We start from the raw sequence: 11,302 nt of genomic DNA, 5'->3' as shown, positions 1-11,302 counted from the left end.
TCCAGTGTTGGAGAGTTTATTTTTTTCCTCAAATAGGGGTAATTTTTTTTGGTACACTATTGAGAAATTAGGCCACATTTGTGACCAAGTTGTTCACACATAAGAGCTCTGAATAATGTAAAATTAGCATCATATTTGTCAAATATGCATTCTTTTCCATTAGTTTATTTAATCTGCAAAACATGTGAAATACTAGATGAAGGGGGGAAACCCTTCAAAAGTTCCAACATTTTCAATATAAAAAGCATGTCAGCTGGTGGGCCCAACCGGAAGTGGGCCCACCAATAACATTCTACTTGAGGCCTCTTACAAACTTGGGTCGGCCCTGTGTAATATATAAAAGTGTGACACTTTTGTTCCTCTGTTTGTCTGCAAAAGGATTCCAGCTATGTGACTCATGCTTGCAGTACACACGCCACTGCTAATGTACAGCACAACAATAAAACGCTGCTTTCAGTGGAAATCGGAGGAGAGACTCCCAGAAACCGCCAGCTCGACTGTGTTGCAGCTCCCTCTGCTTCCTCTCTCCTTCTCCTGGCCGTGTTGCTGCTCCCTCCGCTCCTCCTGCTCCCTCTCTCCATCTCCGTGTGTTTATAGGAGTTGAGCTCATGCACAGTCGCCCCCTTCTCAGCTGAACAGAGGCTGCGATGCATAATTCACTTCCAGCCCGGGGACGCCACAGACTCGCCCCTACAGTAGAGCCGAGCCTCCGGAGCTGCAGCCGCTGCGCAGCCCGCGGACCTAGGCGCTGATGCGGCCGCGTCCAGCTCGCTGCTCCAGCACGGATGGAGATTCAACCTTGGAGGAGGGCGAGCGCCGCGCGTGATCCAGGTACCGCATGACTTCCTGCGACACGAACCGAAGAAGGACGATGCTGATCTGCAGTGTAAACATTGCCATGCCCTGCCTCATGCAGCACCTCCTCCGACTCTGTGTCTGCTGCGCCGCCAGCCCAGGACACTGGGTTCTGTTTTAGGGGATCGCCGCTCTCGGAGTTAATATTTTTGGAGTTGTGTTCGGGATAGGGAGGCCACACTCTGCTCTGTAGCCTACTTTAGTGATCGGACACCCTGACTTTGTTGGGGTCATGTTGAGCGGCCATGCTGCAGGCAGCATCCTGCGATCTGTTCCCAACCTGAGCTGAACTGATGTCTGAAACAGGAAACTACAACCTTTGCTGTGATACTGGTGATGTTTCTTCAGCTCTGCAGCTACTTCACTTTACAAACATCAGCTCCTCTGGCTTTACAAGGATGTGATCAGCTGCAGACCTGGTCTAAATGATCTAAATGAGCAGAACATTTCTGATATTAATCAAACTGCTTGGTGGGACCAGTGTCCTTATTATCACAGTTCATACTGAGGCAGCTCCATGGGGGCCAAGCAGAGCAAAGGCCAGGAGCCCGGTGGGGCCAGTCCTCAGCACAGCTGGAAACGGACTCCCACCAAGGAGAAGGGGGACATTTTGGCCTCCCTGATGCTGAAGTCTGGAGACCGGCTGAACCGAGCGGGGACACCGCCGCCGCCATACCAGCGCCGGATTGGGATGATCCAGGAGATGATGATGATGGCCAAGCAGGGCAAGCAGGATGAAGCCACAGAGATGCTGAAGACGCTCAGACAGGTAGGTACTGCTGTGTTTGTGGAAATCAGTGTTGAAGAGTAGGCATGGCACGATAACAAAATTTACAAGGCGATGAATCGTCACTGTAATTATTGCGATAAACTATAATATTGCTGTTCTGAGACCATTTTCAATGACTATATTGATAATTGGGTAATAATGGATGTTTGCTTTCCCGAAGACTAATAAACTTTAATTTTCTAAAAAAATTGGAAGATATCTTAAATATCCAAAATAAAACACAACTGAAAACCTAAATAAAATGAATTATGAAGTCTGTAAACAAAATGCCCTCTTCAGAAATTCTTAATCATCACAATAGAAACTATTGAGCTCACTTTAATTCGATTAATTGATTATTGTGACAGGCTTATAGAAGAGTGGGTACAACCCTCCCAGGAGTCACAGCGCCTCTGCTTGTTTCTGTTTGTTTTTGTCCTTTTTCCTTGATTTTTACTACTCCCGCTGAAGCAAAAGCCAGACTCTCACTGCCTGTTTACACGCTGAATAAACTGAGTGAGTAATTCAATGTCCTCATGCTCAGTAAAATAACCACCTCCCTTCCTGGATGATTGGAGCTGTTATATTCAGAGTGGCTTTGCTGTAACGGTAAACAATACTCTGATTTACAGCGTAACTCTGCCTCGGCTCGGCTGGCTGCAGCCGTTGCCACAGCAGGAAAGGAAAAACCTACAGACTGGAAGAACTGGGTGTGGCGAGACACAAAGGGATGGAGCAGAGTGAAAGTGCAACAGCTGGAATAGGAAAAGTTGAAAAGGTGTTGACGACGAACGGCAAAAACAACAAAAAACTCTGCTGAAAATCAATAACATCAATGTATCACATGATCTAACTGTCGTATGTAGATCACAAAGGCAACAATTATTCCTACTGCTTCTAAAATAACAGTATATGTTATGTTCAGGCTATATTAACAGCATCCATATTTATTTACTCTTACTCTGACTTTTATACACAAAAGAAAGCAAAAATATAGAATATATACCTGTTGAATTTTTTTATTGGTTATTTATGGTGTCATTGATAATCTCACACAAACAGTTCTGCATGGAATATTATTATTTTTTCTAATCTGATCTTAGTGAGAGATACTGAGTGCATGACAAGTTGAACTTAGGTGGATAATCAGTACCATGGCAACCAGTGGATTGAAATTGCATTGAAAGAAACTTTATTTCAGACTCGAGGTCCAGATAAAACAAAACAGAATATCACCAACCAACCAATCTGACACACACAACAATTATCAAAAAGTAAAATAAAAATTACTGGAAATCTTATAACCGACTGTGAATGACGTAGTGTCAAATTCTTTAAAAAATGTTGTCCTGCTGTTCTTTTGGTCTAAAGTTTTTTAATAAGATGCCAAAGAAAGTGTCAGTGGAGTTAACCCAGAGACTTAACTGTAAGAATCAATTTGTTGTTTTGGTTGAAGAAATAATTTGTTGCTTTTCTCTTTTAAGTAAAAGCAATTTGATTATATAACATATACTGAATATAGCATGACTACCAACGTGAATGGAGCGCAGAATAATGCAGAGTCGGTGCTCATCCAGTTTTTCTCTTAAAAAGGAAATGTTTTTCTTAGTTGTGTTTCTTAAAATGTTTTATTTAAATTTTAAACAGCTCCACCTTGGCAGCAATAGTAAACAGTAGAGCTTACTACATAAAAACATCCATCAACACATGTTTTCATAGATAGCTGATCAAATGGACTCTTTTCAGAATTTGAGATGGAAGGATACGTTGTAAAAGTTTCACACTCATTCAATACACAACAGAACATCTGAACTACATAGTAAAAAGAAGAATCTTGAGTATTTTTCAGAAATATTTTGATATTTATTTTCCCTGATTCCTGCTACATTGAATTCAGGCTGACTCAACCGTCAACTTCAGATTCTTGAATGGGCTCACAGAATAAAATGATGGAGAGCAACATGGCTGCCTGAACAAAATATAGATTTCATTCTTCCAAGACTATGTGCATGTCAGATGAGTGGATTTATTCAGGGCTCGCCCAAAGTTTTATGGGGACTTAAACAGATTTTGTTTTAGGACCCCACTTCCTGTTAACACTAACAGATTCTGCATTCACACCAGTCCCGTTCAGTCCGCCTTAACTGAACTCTTGTTTGTTTACACAGAAAGTCCGATTTGATTGTGGAGATGTGATGTGAACTCTGAAGTGGACCAAAAAAAAGTGAACTCTGGTCCACCCAGGTCTCGGTTCTGTTGAAGCGTACTCTGGCACTGTTTGAATTTATGTGAATGCCAAAAAGATCAAAAACAGGAAGCAAATTAGCCTACACTGCAGGAAATTCTGGGTAAATACAACCAAAACAAACACACAAGCCTACCGCTAGCAGGATAAATAGCTTGTGGTCTTTTGCCAACTGTTAAAATTTAATGCCACTGCATTTTTATTTAGATTTCTGCATAAAGAAGTTGCACTCATATAGTCTTCTGTGGTTTTTGTGTTGTTCCCATCAGTGGTTCTTTGTGCAGCGCCCCCACAGGGGAAGGGCTGGATCAGTTTTTTCAAAAGATTTGATTTGTTGAAACTGTGGCAAATGTTGTTTTTGTCCGAATCGAACTGAGTCTATGGACCATCTGGTGTGAAAACACATTTTCAAGAAAGATCTAGGAGAAGAACTCAAGTTTGACTGGTTCATCTTAAAAGCAATCGGTTCTTATTTGCTGAGATGTATTTGTGAACAGGCCAAGCTCAAAACACAAAGGAAAGATTAAACCTGTAGCATCAGATTACAACTATAACTAATAATTATTCTTCGCATTCTCAAAAAGTAAACTTAGCAATTCCTTTTAAGCTTAAATTAATATTTTAAACAGTTTGACATCTCTTTATTTATGTTGAAACCACCAAATCAAATGTAGTAGTACTCACATCTTGTGCGGGCATTGGGTTTATGTATATAACCTGTCGAGTTTGCAGAGAGTTTACAACAACTGGCAGCAGCCATGTGCCGTTGAGCCAGACTCTGGATCGAGGTGCTTTCCCAATTTCTGTAATTGGAAAAAAATGTTGACTCAATGAAGCTGTCTCTCAGCAGAGGTCGGTGAGAATGCTGTGAAGTGTTTATAGATCTGAGTTCTCCAGCACCGGACACCACTTCCCTTTATTAACTAAAGCTTTTGAGTCGCAGCGTTCTCCATGTCTGACTGCAGTTCTGCCTTTGTTCAGGCTGAGCTGAGTTCAGACCTCTTCTTTGATGTGGACCGCTCTTACTCTAGCAAAAGTAAAGACTACACTGTTTTCTGAAAGCACAAATTACTCTAAGTGTCTGATTATAGTTAAAACTGAGTCCAATCGAGGAAACTCATGTATATTTCATGAGGGGCTTTGAGTGCCTTTGCAACCTCAACCAAAAAAAATATATATTTATTTGGTGTCAGTAATCTTTTTTCTGCATTGATTCAGCTTGTTATATCACTGGAGACAATTTCATCAGAATTACTGACTTGATAAACTTCCTCATATTTGGGTTTGACTTCAGACACAAACCTTAGCGTAGCTGTTTTTCATTTGCACCTGAAATCCTGATATAATTAGTGCAGTTCCATTAATATTCAGACATCACTTAACTTTCAGACAGAATAAAACCTGTCTGAAAGCATAAAGCAGAGCAAAAATATCAAAAACTATTAATATATGAAGCCCATCCCTGATGAAATTCAACAAATGATGAGAAACCAAAATCTTTAACATTTCTCAATCTGGAAAGAGTTAAAAAGTCATTTCTAATAATTTTGGTCTCTGGAGAAACAATATCCATAAATGGAGAAAGCATGTAGTTTTCCCAGTAGTGGCAGGTCTACCAAAATTAATCCAAGAGGACAACAATGACTAATCCAGGAACCACATCTAAAGCACAAGAGTTTATGATTCAACAATAGAAAGAGGCAAAAAACCATAAAAAGAACATAAAAATGTCTCACATTTTTATGTTTTATGTCTCACATAAAAGACATTTATGTCTCACATAAAAGACATTTATGTGATGAATAAAAGAAATTTTATGTGAGAATGGAAAAAAGTTTCTCTATTTTCCATTCTAAAAAAGAGAAACTTTTTTAGAATGGATGCAGATCAGTTGTAAAACCAACATAGCATTTTAGAAAAATCATAATACTTAAATCATAGGTAGGATAGGACGGTCGGCTGAAAAACATATCATGATATAAGCTCTTCAGTTGATATCAATAATTATTCACTAGTTTATTGTTTTAACTATCTGAAATACTGAGGTGACCTTTCCTGTTTAATCCACAGTTTCCTCTTGAGCTGTTGTTCTCATTTTCTCCTTTCACTCCACTGACAGGCCGATGTTTGTGTTGGCCAGGTGTTTTAAAGTCCATTCAGGTCAAAAATACAGAATTTTTAACACGTTAACAACATGTGAAAAACATATTAACAACTTACAGACATGTTGTTTACGTGTTGTTTACACCTATGACCTTCTACATCGCACCTTGCATTGATGCAATGCAGGCCCACCCACATATATGCCTACCTGCCTACTTATATATTACACTAAAACTTGTCTATTTGAAGTGAACTTTCCTCTTTCTCTCATTATTGTGGCATTTAGCAAATACAAATAATTTTGGTAACTCTGACTTAAAACAAGAGAAGTTTCCTCTAAATTTAACTTGCAGGGAAGAGAAAAAACTGATTTCCTGAAGACTTGGACGTTTTTTCAGTTCCAGGTTAGTACCATAACGTGCCACCAGACAGCTACTTTATAGACTAATTGTTGGTTTCTCCTATCTGCTTTGTTGCTTCTGAAACCTGAAAATGGAGCAGCTAATTAATACATGCATGTCAATCATTCAAACCTGCTGTCGTTATGCGCCTCACCGCCTACGCAGAACAGCCAGCAAGGAAAACTCGGTGAGTCATAGGTTTCTACAAGAGACCGAGCATCTCTGTCCATGTCGCTTATCCAATAATCAGTCCTGCAACTGAACTGACAATAAATTGTTTGCAAAACCAACCCGAACGTTCATGCTAATACAACATGAAAACGTAGCAGGGTTGGAGACAAAAATTAGAAACTATGCTTTACTAGGTACACCTTCTTAGTACCGGGTTGGACCCCCTTTTGCCTTCAGAACTGCCATAACCCTTCGTGGCATAGATTCAACAAGGTACTGGAAACATTCTTCAGAGAGGCTGGTCCATATTGATATGATAGCATCACGCAGTTGCTGCAGATTGGTTAGCTGCACATTTGTGATGCAAATCTCCCGTTCCACCACATCCCAAAGGTGCTCTATTGGACTGAGATCTTGTGACTGTGGAGGCCATTCAAGTCCAGTGAACTCAAATGATTCGCGCTTTATGACATGGCTCGTTATTCTGCTGGAAGTAGCCATCAGAAGATGGGTACACTGTGGTCATAAAGGGATGGATATGGTCAGCAACAATACTCAGGTTGGCTGTGGTGTTGACACGATGCTCAGTTGGTACTAATGGACCCAAAGTGTGCCAGGAAAATATCCCTCATACCATTGCAACATCACCACCAACCATTACTCCATATTAAAGTCAATGTCTTTGCTTTGGTATGTTGTTAAAGTGGTTGGTTTTGTAAGCACCTCAGTACTTTTGGCATCATAGTAGATGTTTGACAAGAGCTGAAATGATTAAAATGTTATGGAATGTTTAAAGAAAACAACAAATAGACTATTTTATTAATTTATTTAGACAAATGTGTTTCAGAATAACCTTTTGTTGGCAGTGGAGTGTGCTTGAGTGAAGTACCACTATATCTTGTTTGTATCATATCATCCATTAGCTAATAATGGAGGTAAAGCTTTTAATTACATCTTTTTATCTGAGAAAATGCATTAGATTAGTTCATATCTGTTTACAAATTTAAATTGATTCATTGATTATGTGTAGCTTTCTACACATAAAAAGTTGTTTACTTGTTTTTGATGGTACCTATCAATACATGACTGAAATCACCCACTATCCCACCCACTCACCAGTGACCTATGGTCGTTTTGTACTCAAAGAGCCAAAACAAAAATGTTTAGCTTCCACGTAATCTGACTGTAAAATGGAAACATAACGAGCAGATTGGTGCTACTGATGAATCCCAAGGTCTTTTCTTTACTCACAAATTTTTTCTCCTTTGTTTTGCACCTCAACAGGAACAGCAAAACTGGAAATGATTAATTTATGCCTGGCACTCCTATGTAGGGCTATATAAAGGCTTACAGTATAGTGCTTTATAGGCTTTTACGCGTCAAACCTTTGATGCATTTAATGGAGCCTATGGTGCTTCTTAACTGTGGATATCAGCTTCTTTAGTGGTGCTAAAACAGTTTCCACTGTGTATTAATGTGCATTTGGAGTATGGAGCGTCAGGAAAAAGTGGAAGCTTCTTAAAGCAACAGAAGCCCACTTCATGACAACTTATGACATCAAATTTCATTTAAGTCATGTTTGATGGGTTTTTTAACAGCTGAGGTGACATAATTACCCTATTGTGCTAAAAATGGTTTTGTGCCTGGAAAATACATAATACCACCCCTTTTAATGGTTGACTGGAGAAGTTTTCAAACGCATTTATCAGACTCACACTGTCATTTCATATAGTAAAAACTATATGTATTTGCCACATTATTTGAATGTGGGGTAAGCTGTACCTTCTGGTTGTCACATATGAAATAAAAAGTTGGTAGCTTGTCCAAAATAAATAAAGGAATGCATCTTGGGCTAAAATGTCAAGATGTTTTAAGTGTCTGGTTTTCATATTTTTGCTTTTAGGAACAGATATGGGTGTGTTTCTGTGTAGCTTAGCCATTTTAGTCTAATTTATGGAAATCAAATGACAACAAACGAGAAATTTAAATCGATATTCTTAGTCAAATTTTAACAATGTTATTCAACACACCCAGAATTGCTTGGAGAAAAAGAACAAGAGGATCCTTAAGTTTTGTGTCTGTGAGTAGACGTAATCCTATTTGTTTTATATTCCTACCCCGCAGGAAGCAGTGCAGGCTGGAATTTGTCATTCTCAGGTGGTTAGAGAGTTCATATTGTTTCTGTTTTATGTGTGCAGGATCTGGGAATGGAGTCAACGTCTTTGGATGACGTTCTGTATCGCTACGCCAGCTTCAGAAACCTGGTCGACCCCATCACACACGACCTGATCATCAGCCTCGCCCGATACGTCCACTGCCCCAAGACGGTAGGTCGTCACCTCCATGACCTCCTGACCCCAACATGACCCCTTACAGCTGAAAGCTCCATCCGTAGCTGAACAAAGCTCCAATTGCAAATCAGCGTCTGCTCCTCATAACAATAAATTAGCAAAATTAAATCCACTCACACAGTAACAGTTTAACATGAAGCATACGCAATAAATATTTCAGACTACAGTAAGCACGACTGAGCATGCTCACGCGCGTGCTGACTGATATGATTCACTGTGTTGCTGCTATCAGATGATCTCCTGACTCATTTTGTCTGACACTATTAGGTTATGGAAGAGCTCTAAGTGGTTGTGTGTCTGCGTGCGTTCTTGAGGCAACCGCTGCAGATTGTGTTTGTCCTTTTGTGTCGGCCATCATGTTAATGGGAGAGAAGGAGGACGATGCAAAAGATGGCGGCGGTCGTTATGAATGAATAATGCAGGAAGGAAGGAGGGAAAGATGGTGATAGAGATAGGAATTAAAAGGCCCGATGTGTAATTTGGGGGCAGTTGTTAAAAGCATCATTCCCACCAGGCAAATGATGTAAGAGGAAGCCTGAGGTAACACAGTTAGTGATGCAGTGGTGGGATTAAAATAAAGACTTTATTCGAACAATAATAAAAAATGTAGGATTATCAGAAAGCTGTTTTTAATATTTCACTTCCTGACTTGTACCAAATACATTTTCTCCCAAATTCACAAAGTCTTTGTTGAACTCCCAGTGTGGTCAAACTCATTTTCCTTTTGGGCCAAATCAAGATCATGAATGTGGCGGGCCGGATTTAGCCCCGGGGTCTTGAGTTTAACACTTGTGCTAATTTGTTTCTCGGGTCACTTTTACCTTTTTGTCTTTCTTTTGGTTTTGTTGTTTAGTTTGAATTTCCTTCTAATTCATGTAAAGCACTTTGAACTGCCTTGTTGCTGAATGTGCTAAATAAATAAAATTACCTTACCTTAAAAAAAGTTAACACAACTTACTACTACAAGTTTATCTTTCACAAACTCACACATTTAAAAAACAAGTAAACTTTAAAACGGGTCAATTTGACCCGCAACTTAACAGGAGGGTTAAATTCAAAATCTAAAACTTGCTAAATTTATTTGACTTAAAGACTCAAATAAATCCAGCACAAATCTTTTACAGTGCATAAATAAATAAAACTTGATCAAAAATTAAAAGATCAAATTTAAATGAAAAGAATGTTTTAAAGACTTTTTTCTGCAGCTAGTTTGTTTTTGGAAAAATGAGTCAGATGTTTCGGGACATGAAATAAAAAGAAATAATCCATGATATTAGCAGTGCCCCGATTGTAGTTTACAAAACCTGAGCTGCTGCTTTGACCGATACCAATTTCTTTCATAATTCAGAGCCTCATAAGTCTGGAAAGTTGCTAAATCAATATTGAATTCAGTTTTTTATATTGTGTCAATTCACAACTCATCAGTCAGACAATCTTACAGAGAGATTTCAAGTTCTGTACATACTTTCCAATTAATCCTACTTATCAAACATGGCTGTCAACTTCAGTTAATTATTCAATAACCTGTACCAACAAATACTGAAAAAACTGGGTTGCTAAATTCTAGCTTCAAATTACACAGATTCACCTGAGAAATCTGCTTTTGTGCACAAGTGCTTTTTGCAAGGGATCAAGCTGACCTCTCAAAGCCACAGAGGAAATGGAGACATTGGGTTTTGTGTGCAGCTCATAGTAGCTGAATAGACAGAGGCTGAACAGAGCAGAGCAGGGGTGAATAAAACATCGGAAGGGGAGTCAGAGGGAGGTGTTGTCTTCCTGTTTTTCAGGATTACGCTGTGTTAAACGACTGATATTAGACAAGTTATTCTTTTTTCTTATCTAATGGTTGGATAAGAAACAGTTAATTTATTTTAATTAAGAGTTTATATAAGATTATCTATATTTAAAGTCTTGTTTTCTAAAACATTCATACGATTGATGGAGCTGAAAAACTCAGATTTAATTCCTGCGTTTTGTTGTACAGACAGCTCTCCTTCTTGCAAGAAATTTCCATCATACAATACCATAAAAGCATGTTTTCTGAGATCTACTACATCCAGCACACTTAACCTGCTCTGCATTTAGCCACCCGATAACACAAAGCTGCTTTTATACAGAGAGAATGCTTCTCTTTTTTCCCAGTGGATGTTGTTTTCTCCATCATATCTGCTTTTCTGCTCTGTTTCTTTCACCTCCATCTGCTGCCTTTAACACAGCTGGGCTTGTGGAAAACCATGTAGAAATTGTGCAGCCGGTGAAGTCGTTACTTTCTCCGCTGTTTCTGTTTTGCATTTGAAAAGAGAGGCCGACATGACCTTTGGAGGTACAGTCCGCCTCCACGTGAAGATTCTCTGTCAGCTGCTAATGTTTTAGTCAATGCTGAAGTCTGGGATACAAATAGCCCAGT

The 11,302-nt window shown here is 39.2% G+C and overlaps 1 protein-coding gene across 1 annotated transcript in view; it reads left to right on the top strand.

The window, feature by feature from the left end:
• Positions 1–75: 75 nt before the first annotated feature.
• lrrc75a (leucine rich repeat containing 75A) overlaps positions 76–11,302 on the top strand; it is a 47,499-nt gene continuing 36,272 nt past the window's right edge. Inside the window, exons 1-2 of the mRNA XM_005804549.2 lie at positions 76–1,624; positions 8,743–8,871. Coding sequence (XP_005804606.1) covers positions 1,373–1,624; positions 8,743–8,871 — 381 coding nt within the window. The 5' untranslated portion in view covers positions 76–1,372. The remainder of the gene's footprint in view (positions 1,625–8,742; positions 8,872–11,302) is intronic.

Source organism: Xiphophorus maculatus, chromosome 18 (assembly GCF_002775205.1).
Source record: "Xiphophorus maculatus strain JP 163 A chromosome 18, X_maculatus-5.0-male, whole genome shotgun sequence".
Taxonomy (NCBI): Eukaryota; Metazoa; Chordata; class Actinopteri; order Cyprinodontiformes; family Poeciliidae; genus Xiphophorus; species Xiphophorus maculatus.
This window is presented reverse-complemented; position numbering and strand designations above follow the sequence as displayed.